Source organism: Lingula anatina, chromosome 4 (assembly GCF_051362555.1).
Source record: "Lingula anatina isolate TDL-2025a chromosome 4, LinAna3.0, whole genome shotgun sequence".
NCBI classification, from domain to species: domain Eukaryota; kingdom Metazoa; phylum Brachiopoda; class Lingulata; order Lingulida; family Lingulidae; genus Lingula; species Lingula anatina.
Window position 1 is genome coordinate 7,250,354 of NC_141770.1, and position 17,224 is coordinate 7,267,577.

At 36.9% G+C, this 17,224-nt stretch overlaps 1 protein-coding gene across 1 annotated transcript; it reads left to right on the forward strand.

The window, feature by feature from the left end:
* The first annotated feature begins 2,598 nt into the window (after positions 1-2,598).
* Positions 2,599-4,547, forward strand: LOC147762194 (uncharacterized). Its single transcript, XM_087010204.1, has 3 exons — positions 2,599-2,883; positions 3,184-3,309; positions 3,504-4,547. Exons 1-3 carry the CDS (start codon positions 2,853-2,855, stop codon positions 3,722-3,724), a joined length of 378 nt encoding a protein of 125 aa, XP_086866330.1. The 5' UTR covers positions 2,599-2,852; the 3' UTR covers positions 3,725-4,547.
* The last annotated feature ends 12,677 nt before the right edge of the window (positions 4,548-17,224 follow it).

Genomic DNA, 17,224 nt, shown 5'->3' on the forward strand with positions numbered 1-17,224 from the left:
GAACACTGCCAATCGAAATTTAAGGTGTTCACAAAAGATCAACGTATAGGAAAGCCAACACGTGTTTCCTTACAATACGCCAAAGGCTTAGTTTGTCCGCAGATAAATCACATTCTTGGCTGATTGAGGCAATGTTTGAAAGAGCAACCAATTAACTTACAGACCATGGCGCACTGTGGTAGAAAATGAAGAAGAAAAGCAAACAATTATCAAACATATGCACAGTGACAGTGACTGAAATTTACAGATATTACTATTCTTTTACAATCTTTGGATTTATATTACTGTGAATGGAGTGTTAGTGATATGCATATACTGATATTACAATGTACTACCAGGTGCTACCAGGCTGTGTATTTTCATAAAACACTTCCCAACAAGAAAGCACAAAGCAAAGCCCTTACTATTTAATGTTTAACATGTAAGTAAATGATAAAGAAAGTAGACCCCATGTTAAAGTAACATCAAGTAAACTATTGTCCTCACTCTCTGAAATACAAGTGGTGTTTAATTCTGAAGTCCCATATTATAATATTGCCCTATTGGAATGGTTCGTATGATAATCATGTTTTTGGTTGGTTTTAATGCGATTTCATTTTGAATTGTCAGGTGGCGAGCGCCAAAAAGGCTCCTGTCAGACCAAGGAAGACAGTTTGTGGCTGAAATAAATACAGAGGTTTGCCGCTCCCTCAGCATAGAGAGGTCTGTGACAAGTGCCTATCATCCTCAGACCAATGGTCTGGATGAGAAGACAAACCAGACACTGAACACTCCATTGAGCAAGCTAATTAATGAACACCAGAACAACTGGGATATTTATTTGGAGGATGTGGCATATTCAATCAGGACACAAAAGCAAGCGTCCACAAAGTTCACCCCTTTTTTTCTAATGTTTGGGAGGCACCTTAGGTCTCTGAGAGAGGTAATTCTAGATTTAAAATTTTAATGATTAAGTAGACAACATAAATTTTGGAACATTTTTATTATTATTTTCTGACATCTCAGTAATAGATTTGTTACATCACTGAAATTGTGTTTGAAAAGCAGTCTATGTGTAGTCAAAATGTGTATTAGATATGATATGCTTTGGTCTTGGCATTTATATCAAACCTATTTAATCTTTTAAATCATGCAGACCTCTTTTAGATTGTCAGTTATTTCTATATACGCTTAAATGGCCGCACTACAAATATTTTATTTACCTACTTATTTTTTCATTCTTCTGATTATTTTACTTAACAGGCTGGCTGCTAGTCATGCTACTGATCTTGTCTTTACCTTAAATGAAGTAGGAAGCATGAAACATCCCGTGTTCAAGCTCCCGTGTTCAAAAAAATAACATGATGAATTTTAAAGAGGTTTTCTAATTTCAATTGTGATTTCCATTTTTAGATGAATGCCAAAGATGGTGAAAGTATTGAAGACATTTCTGTAAAAGATGAAGACATGGTCAACCATAGAGAGGCACTGCTAGATGTCACCAAGAAAGTTTACAAAGTTCATCTAGTTAATTTACATTACAGCCACCATGCAATCATTCAACTGACATCATGTAAAAGGGCAAGGCATTTAATTATATTAAATTATGATATTTTAGGCACAAAGAAAAACTGCAGGACCTAACATGGAGAGAGGTGTTTGCCATCTGCAGGAAAGATTATAGTAAGGCTTTGGCAATTATTGAACTGGTCCTCAGTCTACCAGCCAGTAGTGCGGAGAATGAGAGGGCATTCAACAGAATGAAGCTGATCAAAACAGCCCACAGGTCAAGCTTATCCACCAGCTCACTGGACAGCTTGATGACAGTACGTCTGTTATCCAAACCTATAAGGCAGTTCAATCCTGATGCAGCAATTGATGATTGGTTTTCTGCGACCAGCATGCAACCTACATTCAAGGATGGCTTAACTAAGAAAAGCAGAAAACTGCAGGCCATTGCTACCTCTAGTACCAGTCAGGCACATGAAACAGACTTCTTGTCACTACTTCACCTACTGTCTTCAGGAGTGTTGGATTGTACCAGGATCTGTTTTACAGACTTCTTGTCACTACTTCACCTACCGTCTTCAGGAGTGTTGGATTGTACCAGGATCTGTTTTACAGACTTCTTGTCACTACTTCACCTACTGTCATCAGGAGTGTTGGATTGTACCAGGATCTGTTTTACAGACTTCTTGTCACTACTTCACCTACTGTCTTCAGGAGTGTTGGATTGTACCAGGATCTGTTTTACAGACTTCTTGTCACTACTTCACCTACTGTCTTCAGGAGTGTTGGATTGTACCAGGATCTGTTTACAGACTTCTTGTCACTACTTCACCTACTGTCTTCAGGAGTGTTGGATTGTACCAGGATCTGTTTACAGACTTCTTGTCACTACTTCACCTACTGTCTTCAGGAGTGTTGGATTGTACCAGGATCTGTTTAACAGACTTCTTGTCACTACTTCACCTACTGTCTTCAGGAGTGTTGGATTGTACCAGGATCTGTTTTACAGACTTCTTGTCACTACTTCACCTACTGTCTTCAGGAGTGTTGGATTGTACCAGGATCTGTTTACAGACTTCTTGTCACTACTTCACCTACTGTCTTCAGGAGTGTTGGATTGTACCAGGATCTGTTTTACAGACTTCTTGTCACTACTTCACCTACTGTCTTCAGGAGTGTTGGATTGTACCAGGATCTGTTTTACAGACTTCTTGTCACTACTTATATTAATTCAGTCAAGGCAGCGTGCAGTTTGGTCAACCTAGAGGATGTGTCTTGAATCAGTACCTGCAGGAAGGGAAAGGGGATGCTGGTTGGAGTGCAAATCACAAGGCGTCAGTTAGGAGAATGGCAAAAAACTCTCTATGGATTCGCTAATGGATGTGGAAGAAGAAGGTTTGTAATTTGAAGCTTTTCTTTTGAGATTATAGGTGATAATGCAGTAACAGAGATGTGTACTGCAGACAAGGGCTTTATCACACAGTACCATAATGAGTTTTCTCTGCAGGCCTTTCTAGGTTCTTTCACAAATATGTTGTGTTTAAGTAGTCATGTGAGTTTACCTAAAAACATAATATTTTTGGGTATTATATAACATTGTCTACACTTTGTGCTATTACTCGATATGCATAGTAGAAGTTCATTAGAAATACAGCATGTATATCAGATTGTTAGTTAAATTGTGTTTATCTATAGATCAGCATGAGCAACAGCTGGAAGTTGATAGGAAGAACAAATTCCATTGTCGCTTTTGCAGCAAAGGCTACAAGTCGAAGGGGTCCCTGACCAAACACACTTACAGAGATGGGAAAGAAAATGTTGGTAAGTTTGTCATGAAGAAAAATAATTGATTTAATTACTTTATTTCTACTTTTTCTTGAGTAACATTTCATTCTTTAAGATATATTGTTCATGCTTATTTTGTACAACATTCATGTCACAGAATCCATTTTTGGGCAGCTACATTCTAAAAATTTAATTCATAGTTATTCAAGTTGTATTATAACACCTTTCAGATACAACCGAGCAGAAAGAAAAGAAGGGCACCAGGTCCCCTCAGTGCACAGTGGAGATGTTGGATGGCAGTTCCATTTTACAAGGATGTCTTAAAGACATTGTGGAGGACCCAATTAATACCCTCAGTGAATGTGGTGAGATGGTGCCAGAGACAGCCAAGCAACTGCTACACATGAAAGAAACAGAAGAATTTTCAATTTTTTTTATCCTATTTGGTTAGTGAACTATGGCAGGTTTTGGTATCAGGCGACACAAAGTCCATGCTGTCCTCAGCCAGGGTGGCCATGCTTAGTAACTTTCATTCATTTAGATTAAGTGACAATGTTAAACAGAAATTCAGGGGCTTTTTATCTATGTTTAACATAGACTTTAACTGAGGAGCTACTATTACAGAACATTACTATATTACCAAATTTCTAGAGAGTATGTCATCCTACAGAGATGCCATTGATGCACCAGTGTACTTTGAACTCAGAAGAGAGGAAAACTTTGAGATATGTGGCTGGTTATATTCCCTTAACTCCAAAAGTGATACCAAATTTAAGGGCATCCATACCTGTCATTTTTGTGATGGGACTGATGGTGCACTGAGTGTTGAAATGCATTTTCAACAGAGACAAGTTGGTGGTCAGGATTGTGGCCTATTTTGCCATTGCAACAGCTGTGTGGTTAGCTATAACAAGGTTGACCTGTATGACATTTAAGGGCTCAATTGTTGAGTTTGTATTCTAATTTTTGTAATGGGTCGATGGTAAAATGATTGTTGAAATGCATTCTCCACAGAGACAAGATGGTGGTCAGGATTGTAACCTATTTGCTATTGCAACAGCTGTGTGTTTAGCTATAACAAGGTTGACCTGTATGACATTGTTTTCAGTCAAGAGCAGATGAGAAGACACTTGTATGTAATCATACGCATACAGTGATGATAATAAACTACTACTACTGCTACTATGAGAGTTTTTGTAGGGGGAAACTGGTAATGTTTCCATGTGAGGTTAAGACCCAATCAGTAAAGGTGACATATATTACTATATCAAACAAGGCAGCAAAGCTGTCAAATGTACAGACAAAAAACAGAAAATAAAGATGCAAATAAGTGAAAAATCAAATTTTCACAAAAAACTGTTAAATTGCCAGAAAAATTTACCAAACAAACTGCATTGCCTACTGAAGCTGTATTTTAGTCCCATGTTTTTTTCCTGTAAGTTTGAGAACAGTAAGTGACATGATTTTCCTTAAATGGTCATCATGGAAGCAGTGCCCAAAATAGGGGTTTCTTCAAATTTTGATGCAATATTACATGTTTAACAGCTTAATGACCATCAATTTTTAATTATAAAATATTTGTATCACAGATATTCAGAAAATGTGACTAGCAAAGGTCTTCAGGCCCATGGAACTTCAAAGTCACACCTTGAAAATGCCATAATGTAAACAAGACAGCACTGTTCTGAAATGGGTTTATTTCCATTTTTAGCACTTTTTTAACATAAAACAAAATAAACATTTTACTGCCATTTTTATATGACCAACTAAGAAAATTGATGAGATGGGAAAAGTATCAATAGAACAGTGTTAAATGTCCAATTTCCTCCATTCTGAGATTCTGAACATAGTGGACGATTGAATCTGACAAACTGCAATGATAGTTTCTTTCCATTTTTGACACTTTATTACACAATACATGATAACAAGTTTACCATGTTTTTTACATAATCAACTAACAATGTTGTAAAGATGCAGGAAATATCAAACAAACACTTTTAGGCATCTTATTAGTTAAATAATGAGACTGTTAACATGCCTAATAATTGAATCTGAGGAAATGTGAAAAAACAGTATAACTTCTAAAATAATGGCCCGATTATGCTGATTTTCGAACTCATCCTGCGTTTTAGTAAAATTGACCACTCCTGTGAGTATAATTACAATTGGCCAATCCGTTTTTCTTATATTGTGTTATCAGTGTTGCATTTATATTGAAAATAGTGAAAAAAACAGCATAAATTCCCTAAAAATGGCCCAATCATGCTGATTTTCGAACTTGACCTGCGTATTATGAATATTCATCAGTTCTGTAAGTTTCAAGTCAAAAGGTAAAATGGTTTTCTACTTATCGTGTTATCGGTGCTGCATATATGCTGAAAAAAGTGAAAAAACAGCATAAATTCCCTAAAAGTGACCCGATCATGCTGATTTTCGAACTTGACCTGCGTATTATGAATATTCATCAGTTCTGTAAGTTTCAAGTCAAAAGGTAAAATGGTTTTCCACTTATGGTGTTATCGGTGCTGCATATATGCTGAAAAAAGTGAAAAAACAGCATAAATTCCCTAAAAGTGACCCGATCATGCTGATTTTCGAACTTGACCTGCGTATTATGAATATTCATCAGTTCTGCAAGTTTCAAGTCAAAAGGTAAAATGGTTTTCCACTTATCTTGTTATCGGTAAAAGTGCACGGCGACGACGGTGACGACAGACGCAGATGATGGCTATATGTACAGACACATCTGTGTCTGTACATAAAAAGATGTCCTAACTGACCCTGATGTAAAAATCTCCAATAGAAACCCATCACTGGCACTGAACATAGAAAAAATTCTAAATGACAATATCCCTGGGTCTAATGGACAGCCAGGCCCTGTACCCCCCCCTCCCCCAACCAGACCATTGTCCAGTTTGGAATAGACTTGAATCTTGCAATATACAGAAGAGATGTGCTGGCTTTGGATGATGAGGAACACAATACTAAGGCAAACAGATACCAAGCCTACAGACTATTCACACTATGGGTACATGGTCATTTGGGAGCTGGCAATAGATGAGTGATTCCATCTTGCTCTGTGTGGGCAATAAGAGACAAGTTCCCAGATCCATATGGACAATATCAGGGGTTTATTCCCAACAGGATTGGCTAGTTATATTTTAAGAAATCTTTCTCTGTCAAATAGTAGTAATTATTTAGTGCAAGCTGGAACTTTTCCTCATTAATGATTTACTGCTGAGGTATTAGAAGTTGTTGTTTTTTTTAAGTTTTCAAATGTGATTTGGAATGGACTTAGTCAGGCCACTGAATAAAATGCCCAGAGGAAACAGGTACATTATTGTTCTAACAGACTTCCTGAAAAAGTGACCAGAAGCAGAAGCAATTTCAAGCAAGAAAGCCTCAGTTATATCTATAATGAATATTGTGTGCTGTTATGTAAGTGTCAAGGTGCTAATTCCCGACCAAGGGCACGAACTCTGTAACCAAGTTAATGAGAGATTATGTCAGCAACTTAGCAGCGATCATCATCGTACAACAGCCTGCCACCCCCAGGTGAATGGACAATGTGAAAGCTACGACAGCAAAAAGCCAAACATGGAAGCATGTCAGGAAGTATTTCTCTTGGATGCATCTCTTTGGAAAACCATAAGCAAAGGATTAGTGGCACACTAAAACAAGGAAAAAGAGGAAGAACCTTTACAAACGGTACCTGTCTACCCGCTTTGTACTCAGCACTAAGGGTTTGAAGCAGGGGTGGCAGTGGAGAAATGGTATGTTTGCTAGCTCCGAGTGCCTAATACGGCTATCCTATAGTGTGGATAACCTATAGTGTGTAAGAGGGCCAAAATGACCAGGCTTCCTTTGACTTAAATAAAATTTGATTTAAAATAAAAAAAATATATGTATAACTTCAACCTTTGGGGTTGTTTATTTATAGTAATAATATGCCAATTCAGTTAAGAATGCAGATATTCCCTGTTTCCTTTGCATTATTTTGCAAACAAGTATCCTCAACTGACAGAGGTTTCAAGAATTATCTTGGGCTATTAGATGAAAACACAAATAAATTTGAAACTGTCCTTATTGTTTTGGACCATTTGTATATTTCTTTCAAAGTGGGAAAAGATCTGGACTATCTAGTGGTAGCTGGTGACAGCAAAGTATATTCCCATCTCATGAAATATGTATAGGGCCCCATTTCATCAAGGCTGAATAGGCTATCCTATGGATAACACTATCCAAGGTATAAATCTCTTATCCTCTGGATAGTTATCCTCTGTATAAATTTGTGTTTCATAAAGGCTGGATAAACAGCATGATAGTTATCCAGTGGATAAGAATTTTATCCAATACCATATTTGGAAAAAGACATTCCCATAATGCAATTGGTTGCTATAAACATTGTAAAAGCCATGATAGTTGCTAACAACAGAAGTGATCTATACCATATTTGGGAAATATATTACCCACAATACTCTTGTTCTGTCGCCTGCTTCTCTGTCTTGCAAGATGGAGTCGGCTTTGACACTGACAAGCAAAAGACAAAGAAAAGCAAATTGGAGTCAAGCAGAGACATCTCTGTTAATTGAACTGTGTGAAAAAAACCACACAGTAATAAGATACAAACACACTTCCACCTTGGACAACAAGGCCAAGGTGGAAGTGTGGAAAACCATAGCAAAAGAGGTGTCATCAGTTGCTGTATCAATGAGAAGTGCTACAGAGTGCCGTGAGAAATGGAGACATCTTGTCTCTTCAGTGAAAAGGACACATAGTGACGTAAGCAAGGCAAGAAAGCAGACTGGAGGGGGTCCACCTGCCCAGGAGCTCAGCCCATCAAAGATTGTCAATATATATGCTGGCACTCCAGCGTTTGATGGTTTGCCAGGAGGCATAGAGACAAGTGCAGGAATTAAAGATCCGTGGCCTAGTTTAAAATCCTTGTAATAAATCGTATCATGTTTCTTCCCACACCTCTCCGAATTGCAATCCTTCTACATAAGTTACATAACATTCACAAATGTTGAATCTATCGTTAGCAGCCTAGTAAAGTCTGCATGTCTTACACTAAAAAGATCGGCAGCAGAAATAGTAAACAGGACCGCTCACTCATTTTTGATCATGTGTTCTCACTCGGCGGTTCAGCACAATTCAGCACAATCTATATGCTGCACAACTAAGGCAATCACAACCCATTGCAAATCAATAAAACAGCCTAACAAAAACTAATAAATTTTAATTATTATTATTAATTTTATTATTATTATTATTATTAATAATTATTATTATTATTATAGCATTGAGGACAAGTTTAACCACTGATGGGGACAGCTGAGCCCAGCTGCATGTGACAATGTTGAAAATTTTTGGGACACATGACACTTTACCAAAGCTCTGAAAAAACAAATAGAAAAAGCACCATTTTCTGGTCATGTGTTTCCAGGAAAAAACAAAGTACACTAGAGACAAAATGCAAAAACGTTTTGCTCAGTCCATAGCAATATGCGCTGCTATTCTGAATTTGATGCTTGCTTTAGAGCAAATAAAGGGGACATAGAGTTGATTAAAAGAGCACTGACTATTACATCATTAACTACATATAGTTAGTTGTTACAGTGGTGATTGTCAAAATTGTTTAAAGTACTCATTAAAATGTAAAGGTGGCTCAGAAACTATTTCCCCTGCCTTTCATCTTTCTCCTTGCTAGGAAGGATCTACAAGACAGTGCTGCGCCTATTGGCAATTGAGTAATAGTAAAAGCAACTTGGGTAAATTACAAAAATTGTCTTTCATAAGTTAGTAGTGATACACATTGTAATTGGTTAACAGCATACTTATTTTAAAAAACATTCATATTTTCATTTTCATCTACCCAGGTGGGTGTATACGTTTCAATGAATAAAATATGACACTATTAAAATCATAAATGCCCTCATCATATTACACCATACACAATCTTATTCTCAGACTTTACAACCTTTGAACCAATGAAACCTCAGACAAGTGAACCATTAGACTAGCAAACCTTTGGAACAGCTGGGCATTTGCATCATCAAACTATCAGACCAATGAACCTTCTGACTATTGAACCTTTTGAACCACTGGATCTTGGCATCTTCAAACTATCAGAACAATGAACCTTCTGACTATTGAACCTTTTGAACCATTGGATCTTGGCATCATCAAACTATCAGACCAATGAACCGTCTGACTGCTGTCATGCACCTGACAAATCATTTAACATTTAACTTATAATAATTTCATAAATTCACAAACAACAATATTTAGTAATTAAAATAAATATCAGAATCACAAACAAAGACAGGCAAAAATACACAAACATATCTACATATTGCTACTTCAATTTGATATACTCGGGACACATAAGCATAATATCCAAACTGCCAAAGATGAAACAATATCATAAAATAATCCAATCATGCTGACAGAAATTAAAATTAAAATTAAAACAAAAAACAGTTTATCAGTTATAGGGTAAACAACAGATGTGTCACAAAGTGCTGACTATGGTAATGACACTGGACAGACACAGTGATCAGAATATAGACAGACTGAAAGTGTCTATATATAATAAATATGTGATGAAACTTGCAATTATACCTTAATGACCTCACAATAACAGAGATCATCTATAACACATCATATCTGCATTGAAATATAAATTCACATTTAAACATTTTCACTGGTGCCCTTTTCTCTTCAGTGATGGCTTATTGTCTACCACAATCTCACTGTATATGCTACCTCTACTAGTACTGTAACAATTTCCATGCATATGGGGAAAATTATTATAACGCATCACAACTGAGCTGAAATATCAATTCACTCTTAAACATTTCCATTGTGTCTATTCATCTTCAGTGACAGGGTATTGTCCAACACAATTTCCTTGCTTTATATACCCTGCCTCTTTCCATGCATATGGGAAAATTGATTCTTTGTGTTACCTGGAACCCACATTTGTTGTGTAATTGTACTGTTCCATATAACTGGCTCCATAGGATTTGCCGTGTTTGGAAGTCTTGTTCTGGGTGGTTCTGGCATCACTCCCTCTCACTCAGTATAAAACTGACCTCTTGGTCTGCTGGCAGCTCTTTATAAAATTACTTGCTAAAAATATAGATGAAATGAGTGTAACTGTTTGCAATGCAACTGGATCATATCTGTAATATAGTGCAAACTATTATTAGGAACCATCTAATGATACATTATTCATATGTAGGGTGCTTTTGTAAGATGCACAGAATCATTTTTTCACCATACTTGATATTTATATCTTGATAATGCTCGCATGTAATGGTGATCAAATTAAAATATAACTAGAGGATCAGAGAGGCGATACCGCCTCCAAATATTGTACCACCAGCTGGAGCAAGCGCATTCGTATAGACCCCCACATACACAAAATAAGGGACACAGCCACCAGTTTTGTGCTTGACAAGCTGTAAAAATGCAATCAACAAGAATTTTTAAACTATTGCAAAAAATATATATGGTACAATCAAATTTAAGTTCTTCGTAAGGTAGGTCAAGGGTCAATTTCAAGGTCACAGTAAATTGCCAGTATATGACTTCCTATTCAAGTTCAAGAGTAACTATGGACCTATCTCTGTCAAGTTTGAAGTTAAAAGAGAAAGAAATTAGCAGAGTTCAGTTCATGATAAAAAGTAGGTCAAAGGTCAATTTTAAGGTCACACTTAGATTGCCAGTATAGGACTTCCTATTCAACTTCAATAGTAACTATGGACCTATCTCAGCCAGTTTTGGAGATAAAAGGGAAGCAAAATTTGCAAAATTCAGTTCATGGTGAAAAGTAGGTCAAAGGTCAATTTCAAGGTCATATTTAGATTGCCAGTATATGACTTTCTATTCAAGTTCAATGGTAACTAGGGACCTATCTCTGCCAGTTTTGGAGATATAAGGGAAACAAAATTTGCAAAGTTCAGTTCATGGTGTAAAGTAGGTCAAAGGTCAACTTTAAGGTCACATTTAGATTGCCAGTATATGACTTCCTTTTCAAGTTCAATAGTAACTATGGACCTATCTCAGCCAGTTTTGGAGATAAAAGGGAAGCAAAATTTGCAAAATTCAGTTCATGGTGTAAAGTAGGTCAAAGGTCAATTTTAAGGTCACATTTAGATGGCCAGTATATGACTTCCTTTTCAAGTTCAATAGTAACTATGGACCTATCTCTGCCAGTTTTGGAGATAAAAGGGAAGAAAATTTTGCAAAGTTCAGTTCATGGTGAAAAGTAGGTGAAAGGTCAATTTTAAGGTCACATTTAGATTGCCAGTATATGACTTCCTATTCAACTTCAATAGTAACTATGGACCTATCTCTGCCAGTTTTGGAGATAAAAGGGAAGAAAATTTTGCAAAGTTCAGTTCATGGTGAAAAGTAGGTCAAAGGTCAATTTTAAGGTCACATTTAGATTGCCAGTATATGACTTCCTATTCAAGTTCAATAGTAACTATGGACCTATCTCTGCCAGTTTTGGAGATAAAAGGGAAGCAAATTTTGCAAAGTTCAGTTTATGGTGAAAAGTAGGTCAAAGGTCAATTTTAAGGTCACATTTAGATTGCCAGTATATGATTTCCTATTCAAGTTCAATGGTAACTACGGACCTATCTCCGCCAGTTTTGGAGATAAAAGGAAAGCAAAATTTGCAAAATTCAGTTCATGGTGAAAAGTAGGTCAAAGGTCAATTTTAATGTCACATATAGATTGCCAGTATATGACTTCCTATTCAAGTTTAATAGTAACTATGGACCTATCTCTGCCAGTTTTGGAGATAAAAGGGAAGAAAAATTTGCAAAGTTCAGTTCATGGTGAAAAGTAGGTCAAAGGTCAATTTCAAGGTCATAGTAAGATTGCCAGTATATGACTTCCTATTCAACTTCAATAGTAACTATGGACCTATCTCTGCCAGTTTTGGAGATATAAGGGACTAGATGTTATAATTTTGGAGTTACCATAATATGCCTTAAATTTCGTACAGAAAAAATTAATTAAAATAAAGAAAATGTCATTTTGGTCAAAATTCTTGAAATAGGAGGTGCTCTGAAGTTTCAGAAGTTCAAATTTGATGAAATAATGTCATTTTTGAACACAAGTTGTCTGCTTTGCCAAGCCTTATGTTTTATTTTTCCAGAATTCAAAATTTATTATCCATTACCATACTGCACATTTTGCTTTTACCACCAATATGTACTTTTTGATACAGTGTAACTCGAAAACCGTATGGAATACAAAAAAACCCGAGACCACCTCCAGTGTTGGGCTTTACATGCTCTACAAAATGCAAAAAAGAATGGGTCTCTAGCATTAACGGTTCCCGAATTAGAGACAGTTTTCAGTTTCGGTATCTTATGGCCGCTACTCCCGTGAAAATGCACCGATTGACCCCAAATTCATGGTGATGAAAGATGACCTGAAGGGTAACACTTTCCAATAATATTATTGGTTAAGTCTGTGTGGTGTCTGAATAACAGGGAAAAAAAAAAATTTTTCGTAAAAAATTTCATTTTTTTGAAAATTTTGGCCCATTTGACCTTGAAGTAGAGGTCAAAGGTCAAATCCAAGGGTATATTTGAAATCTACACATATGACTTTTGGAAAGCCGTCTATAGAAATTTTTCCCATAACTCCTTCCGTAGGGTAGATAATTAGCATTTAATTTTGCCATTTTTAGACAAGGGTGCATTGCAATGAGTGCCACACCCAGACCCCAATACCGACAAAGCCCAAATTTTACGTGGAACGAGTTGAGATTATAGGTGACCTAAATCCATGAGATGGGTACGGGGGCCCTTACCGTCTAGGAGGAGAAGCGGTAACGGTAGCCGTCCGGCGGAGCCGGCGGAGCCAACGGAGCCGGCGGAACGATCCGGACGAGACCGAAACCATGTGTACCGCCAGCGCTAACGCTGGTGGTACAACTATTCATTTTATGTGATTAGTGCATATAAGACGAATTGGATTCAAATTCTTAACAAATGACAGGTGTGATTAAAAAAGTACTTAACAACTATAAAACTTAAATTTACATTACAATTAAAGCAGTGAAACATCAAAGCAATAATAACTCTTCCTTTGAGATTTAAAATTCTGCAAGAAATACATTGTAAACAACGCATGGAAATATATTCTATTGTATTTTACCACTAAAACGGCCATTATTGTAGTAAAACTAAAATCTGTGCTTGTCAATAGGGCTTTCGATGCCTTTCTTCCTGGTCGTCAAGGCATCCGTTGCTAATGACGTAAAGGTGTCATGCAAATTCTAGCGTTCATTCAAGACCAAAATAACATGGCGCGAAACGAGACGTAAGTTGCGAGTTTATGTACAGTGCATCGGATAACGAAAAGCCCAGAATGGTACACATTGTGGATATAAATGCATTTTTAACAAAAAGACGAATATATCTCATGAATCTTATATTATTGTTATATAGTGTTGTTGTTGTCTGCTTTTTCCGCGGTTTTAAGTAGGTCACCAGTGACTACGCAAATTCAGAAAGAACTCCGTCAGTTAAAATCTCTTAAGAGATTTTAACAAAAAACCTAAGTTTAGGAAAAAAAAAACCTGGATTAACTTTGAATGCAGGAATGGGGTCATTGACCATTGGTAAGTACGGGAAAATTGCAGTTTTTTCCAGGAAAATCCAATTTTTGGCCAAACGAAGAGTTATTATGACTTTAATTTTATTCATAATAATAAGGCTTTCAACATTGAAATAATCATTTCACCCCCTCCCCCCCCCCCCCCCCAAAAAAAAAAATGTTACAATTGGTATTTGTGTCTTTAGAACGAAAGAGGGGAAACAAATTACCTATCGTTATTTGTATAAAAAAAGCAACCATAGATTTTGTCTGCTATCTGCAAGAGGTCCAGTTACCTGTTTACAATGGCTGTCCTGTCTCTGGCTGTTCATTCATCCTAAAACATGTCACATCCCATGTCTTGAACAACTGGGTGGGATGAAGATGTTTCTGCTGCTGTCTTTTTATTTCTGCTTCATATGATATACATGTCCTCCATGTTCAGCCAGTTAAAATCTGTTCACCTAGAAGACACCATGCTGCATGGAGACTGGAGCTGGAAAAAGAGACATGACAATGTATAAGTGAAGGAACACAAATTATCTAAAAACAAAAAAAAGACAAAAACCTGACAGTCCACCAGAGCCAGTTGGGAAAAATATTAAAACTATGGTACACAGCCAAGTGCCCACCTTATATGGTAGACATCATTGTTGTGGTGATTGAACTGTGATAAGTTAATAATGACCTTGTCTTTTGAAGGCTGCTGGACACAATTGTGACTGCTGAGACCAGCACATTCTCAGATTGAACACAGTTAAATAAACAGAACTCTGCCAAATCTGTTGGAATTTTTGTGAAATTTGCACACAAAATGCTTAACAATTGTAAAAAGCTGGGATAATTATATCAATTGGCTGTGACTAATTGAAAGACATTTTCTGATGGGTAATTTGGGAGGAGTCACTAAGGAAATTACTAATATAAATTTTAAATCATGACAAAATTACTCAAACTTTAAGGGAACAAAATATGATTATTGCTTTTTTTTCTCTCAAATGAGGAAGATTAGGAGACCAATTATCTATTGTCACATGACTTGTAAAACACTATCCACCATTAGTTTAGTGTAGCACCTGCAAGCAGTCCAGTTACTGTCATGACAATGGGTCATCCCAGGGAAGTAATGACCACTGCTCCACTTTGGGTCCAATAAATTTCAACACAATCTGACCACATCAAGCAGGCCACTACTGAGACGCTTCACAATTTACAACAACTGTCAAACCATGTGTGTGAGCTAAAAAAAAAAAGATAAACATTCATTATGATTATAATAACTCATAATTTTCAAGTCATATTGTTCATGAAATCAAAAAAAAAAAAAAAAAAACTGTGATAATTGGTGTTTCTGTCAGAGGTAAGAAAGAGGACCAATTATACCCACTGTTACTTGAAAAACAAAACCAACCTTCATTTTGTGTACTACCTGCAAGAAGTCCAGTTCCCTGTTTACCATGGCTGTCCTGTCTCTGGCTCTTCACAACCCATTCATCCTGAAACTTGCTGTGTCTCCATAACTGTGTGAGATGAAGGGATATTCCTGCAGCTGTTATTTCCTGTCTATTTCATATTAGCAATTCATGTCCCCCATGTCCAGCCAGGTAAAGTCAGTTCACCTAGAAGACACCATGCTGTATGGAGACTGGAGCTTGAAAAAGAGACCAAAGAATTTATTAATGAAGTGACATAAACTATCTTAATAAAAAGACAGAACCCTGACAGTTTACAAGAGCCAGCAAAATATTAAAACTACGATATACTGCCAAATGTCCACCTAATACGACAGACATCACAGTTGTGGTAACTAAACTGAGACAAGTTTAAAATGTCTCTTGGTTTAATTGGTCAGAAAGCACAATATTCTTCTGACCGTGCAGCATGTGATATGTTGGTATCAATTGCCACTGTCATCCACAACAAAGTCAATGAAGAGCTGATTACTTCACATGTGCTGAGTGTGTTGTGTGACAAAAGCACAGACATAGCTGTTCAGAAAAAACTTGTTATTTATGCCAGAATTTTAGACCCAGAAAATTTAACTCAGCCATGAAATTTATTTGTAATTTGGAAATTTATATAACAAGCCATTGGAAAAGCTATTTATGAAGAACTGAGTGACTTACTGGAGACCAAACAAATTCCTACGAGCCTGGTAGTGTATTGTACTTTGATAGGAAATTGTTTTGAATTATGATCTGCCTCAGTTTCATGTTCCTCCCAGACGGAGGCAACTTCACATTGAGCATAGTGTTGCCGATACAGTCGAATGTAAACATGATTACCAGCCAAATTCAATAAGAAAACAGTGTACACTCCATAGAATCTCATCTCCCATTATTCATGACAAACCACTTTTTCCAAAAGTGACAGAAAAAATGAATATTTTAGGATACCAAAACCAGTATGTCCTAAAAATAAGAAGGACAGAGGGGAACCCAGCAATTTGCCCAAGAAATTTTATTTTGATGGAAATTGTGATAACTGGGAGTCTTTCAAAAATAGGTTTGAAAGTTATCGCCAGTTAAAAGAATAGTTGGAAAATGTAGCCATTGGTTTCCACCTGAGGCTAGCCAGCAAGCTTTCTCAGGGCAATCTAGAGCAGGCAATTAAGACTTTCACAGAGTTGGTTAAGATGCCGCTAGTAACAGCTTTTGGCATGGTAGGTTTCGACCACACTGAAGCCATGTCTAAATGGCAGGATCAGGTTGAGTTGCTATACAGACCTCTGCCTTTTCTAGAGGCCAGGCATGTCCTGGTGGTGCACTATAGGGGAGTGAGGGGAGATTCTGGAGACCATGAGTTTGCCATAAGATCTCTTTTGTTTCATCTGAAACAGTGTGGCGTTCCGCAGTCCCAGAGGATCCATTTTCACTGCTTTACAGGCACAAAAGCCCCTCTGGAAATTTGGGGAAGGCAGCAACCAAATACCTATTTTGGTTTCACCGGGGTTGCTGCCACCTTTAACAAAAACCAACTAGCAGCACTTAGGGCGGTGCCTGACTCCAAACTTCTTTTGGAGTCTGATGCCCCCTATTTCGCTCACAAAAAGGGGGGGCCATTCAACACCTTTCACTATCTATGAAACGGCAGAGATTTTGGCAGGGCACAGAGGGGTAGTTTTCTCTCACATTTTAAAAAATTACTACTCAAAATGGTACTTCCTTATATAAAAGGGAGTAACCAGGAATTTGGAAAAATTGAAAGTATGACAAAACTTTAATTTTGGGCATTTCTAAAAAGTTCTAAAAAATATAACTTCTTAGCACTATAAATTCAAAAAGAAAAATTCAAATTTCACTGAAGCCCCTCTCCTCTTCCTGAT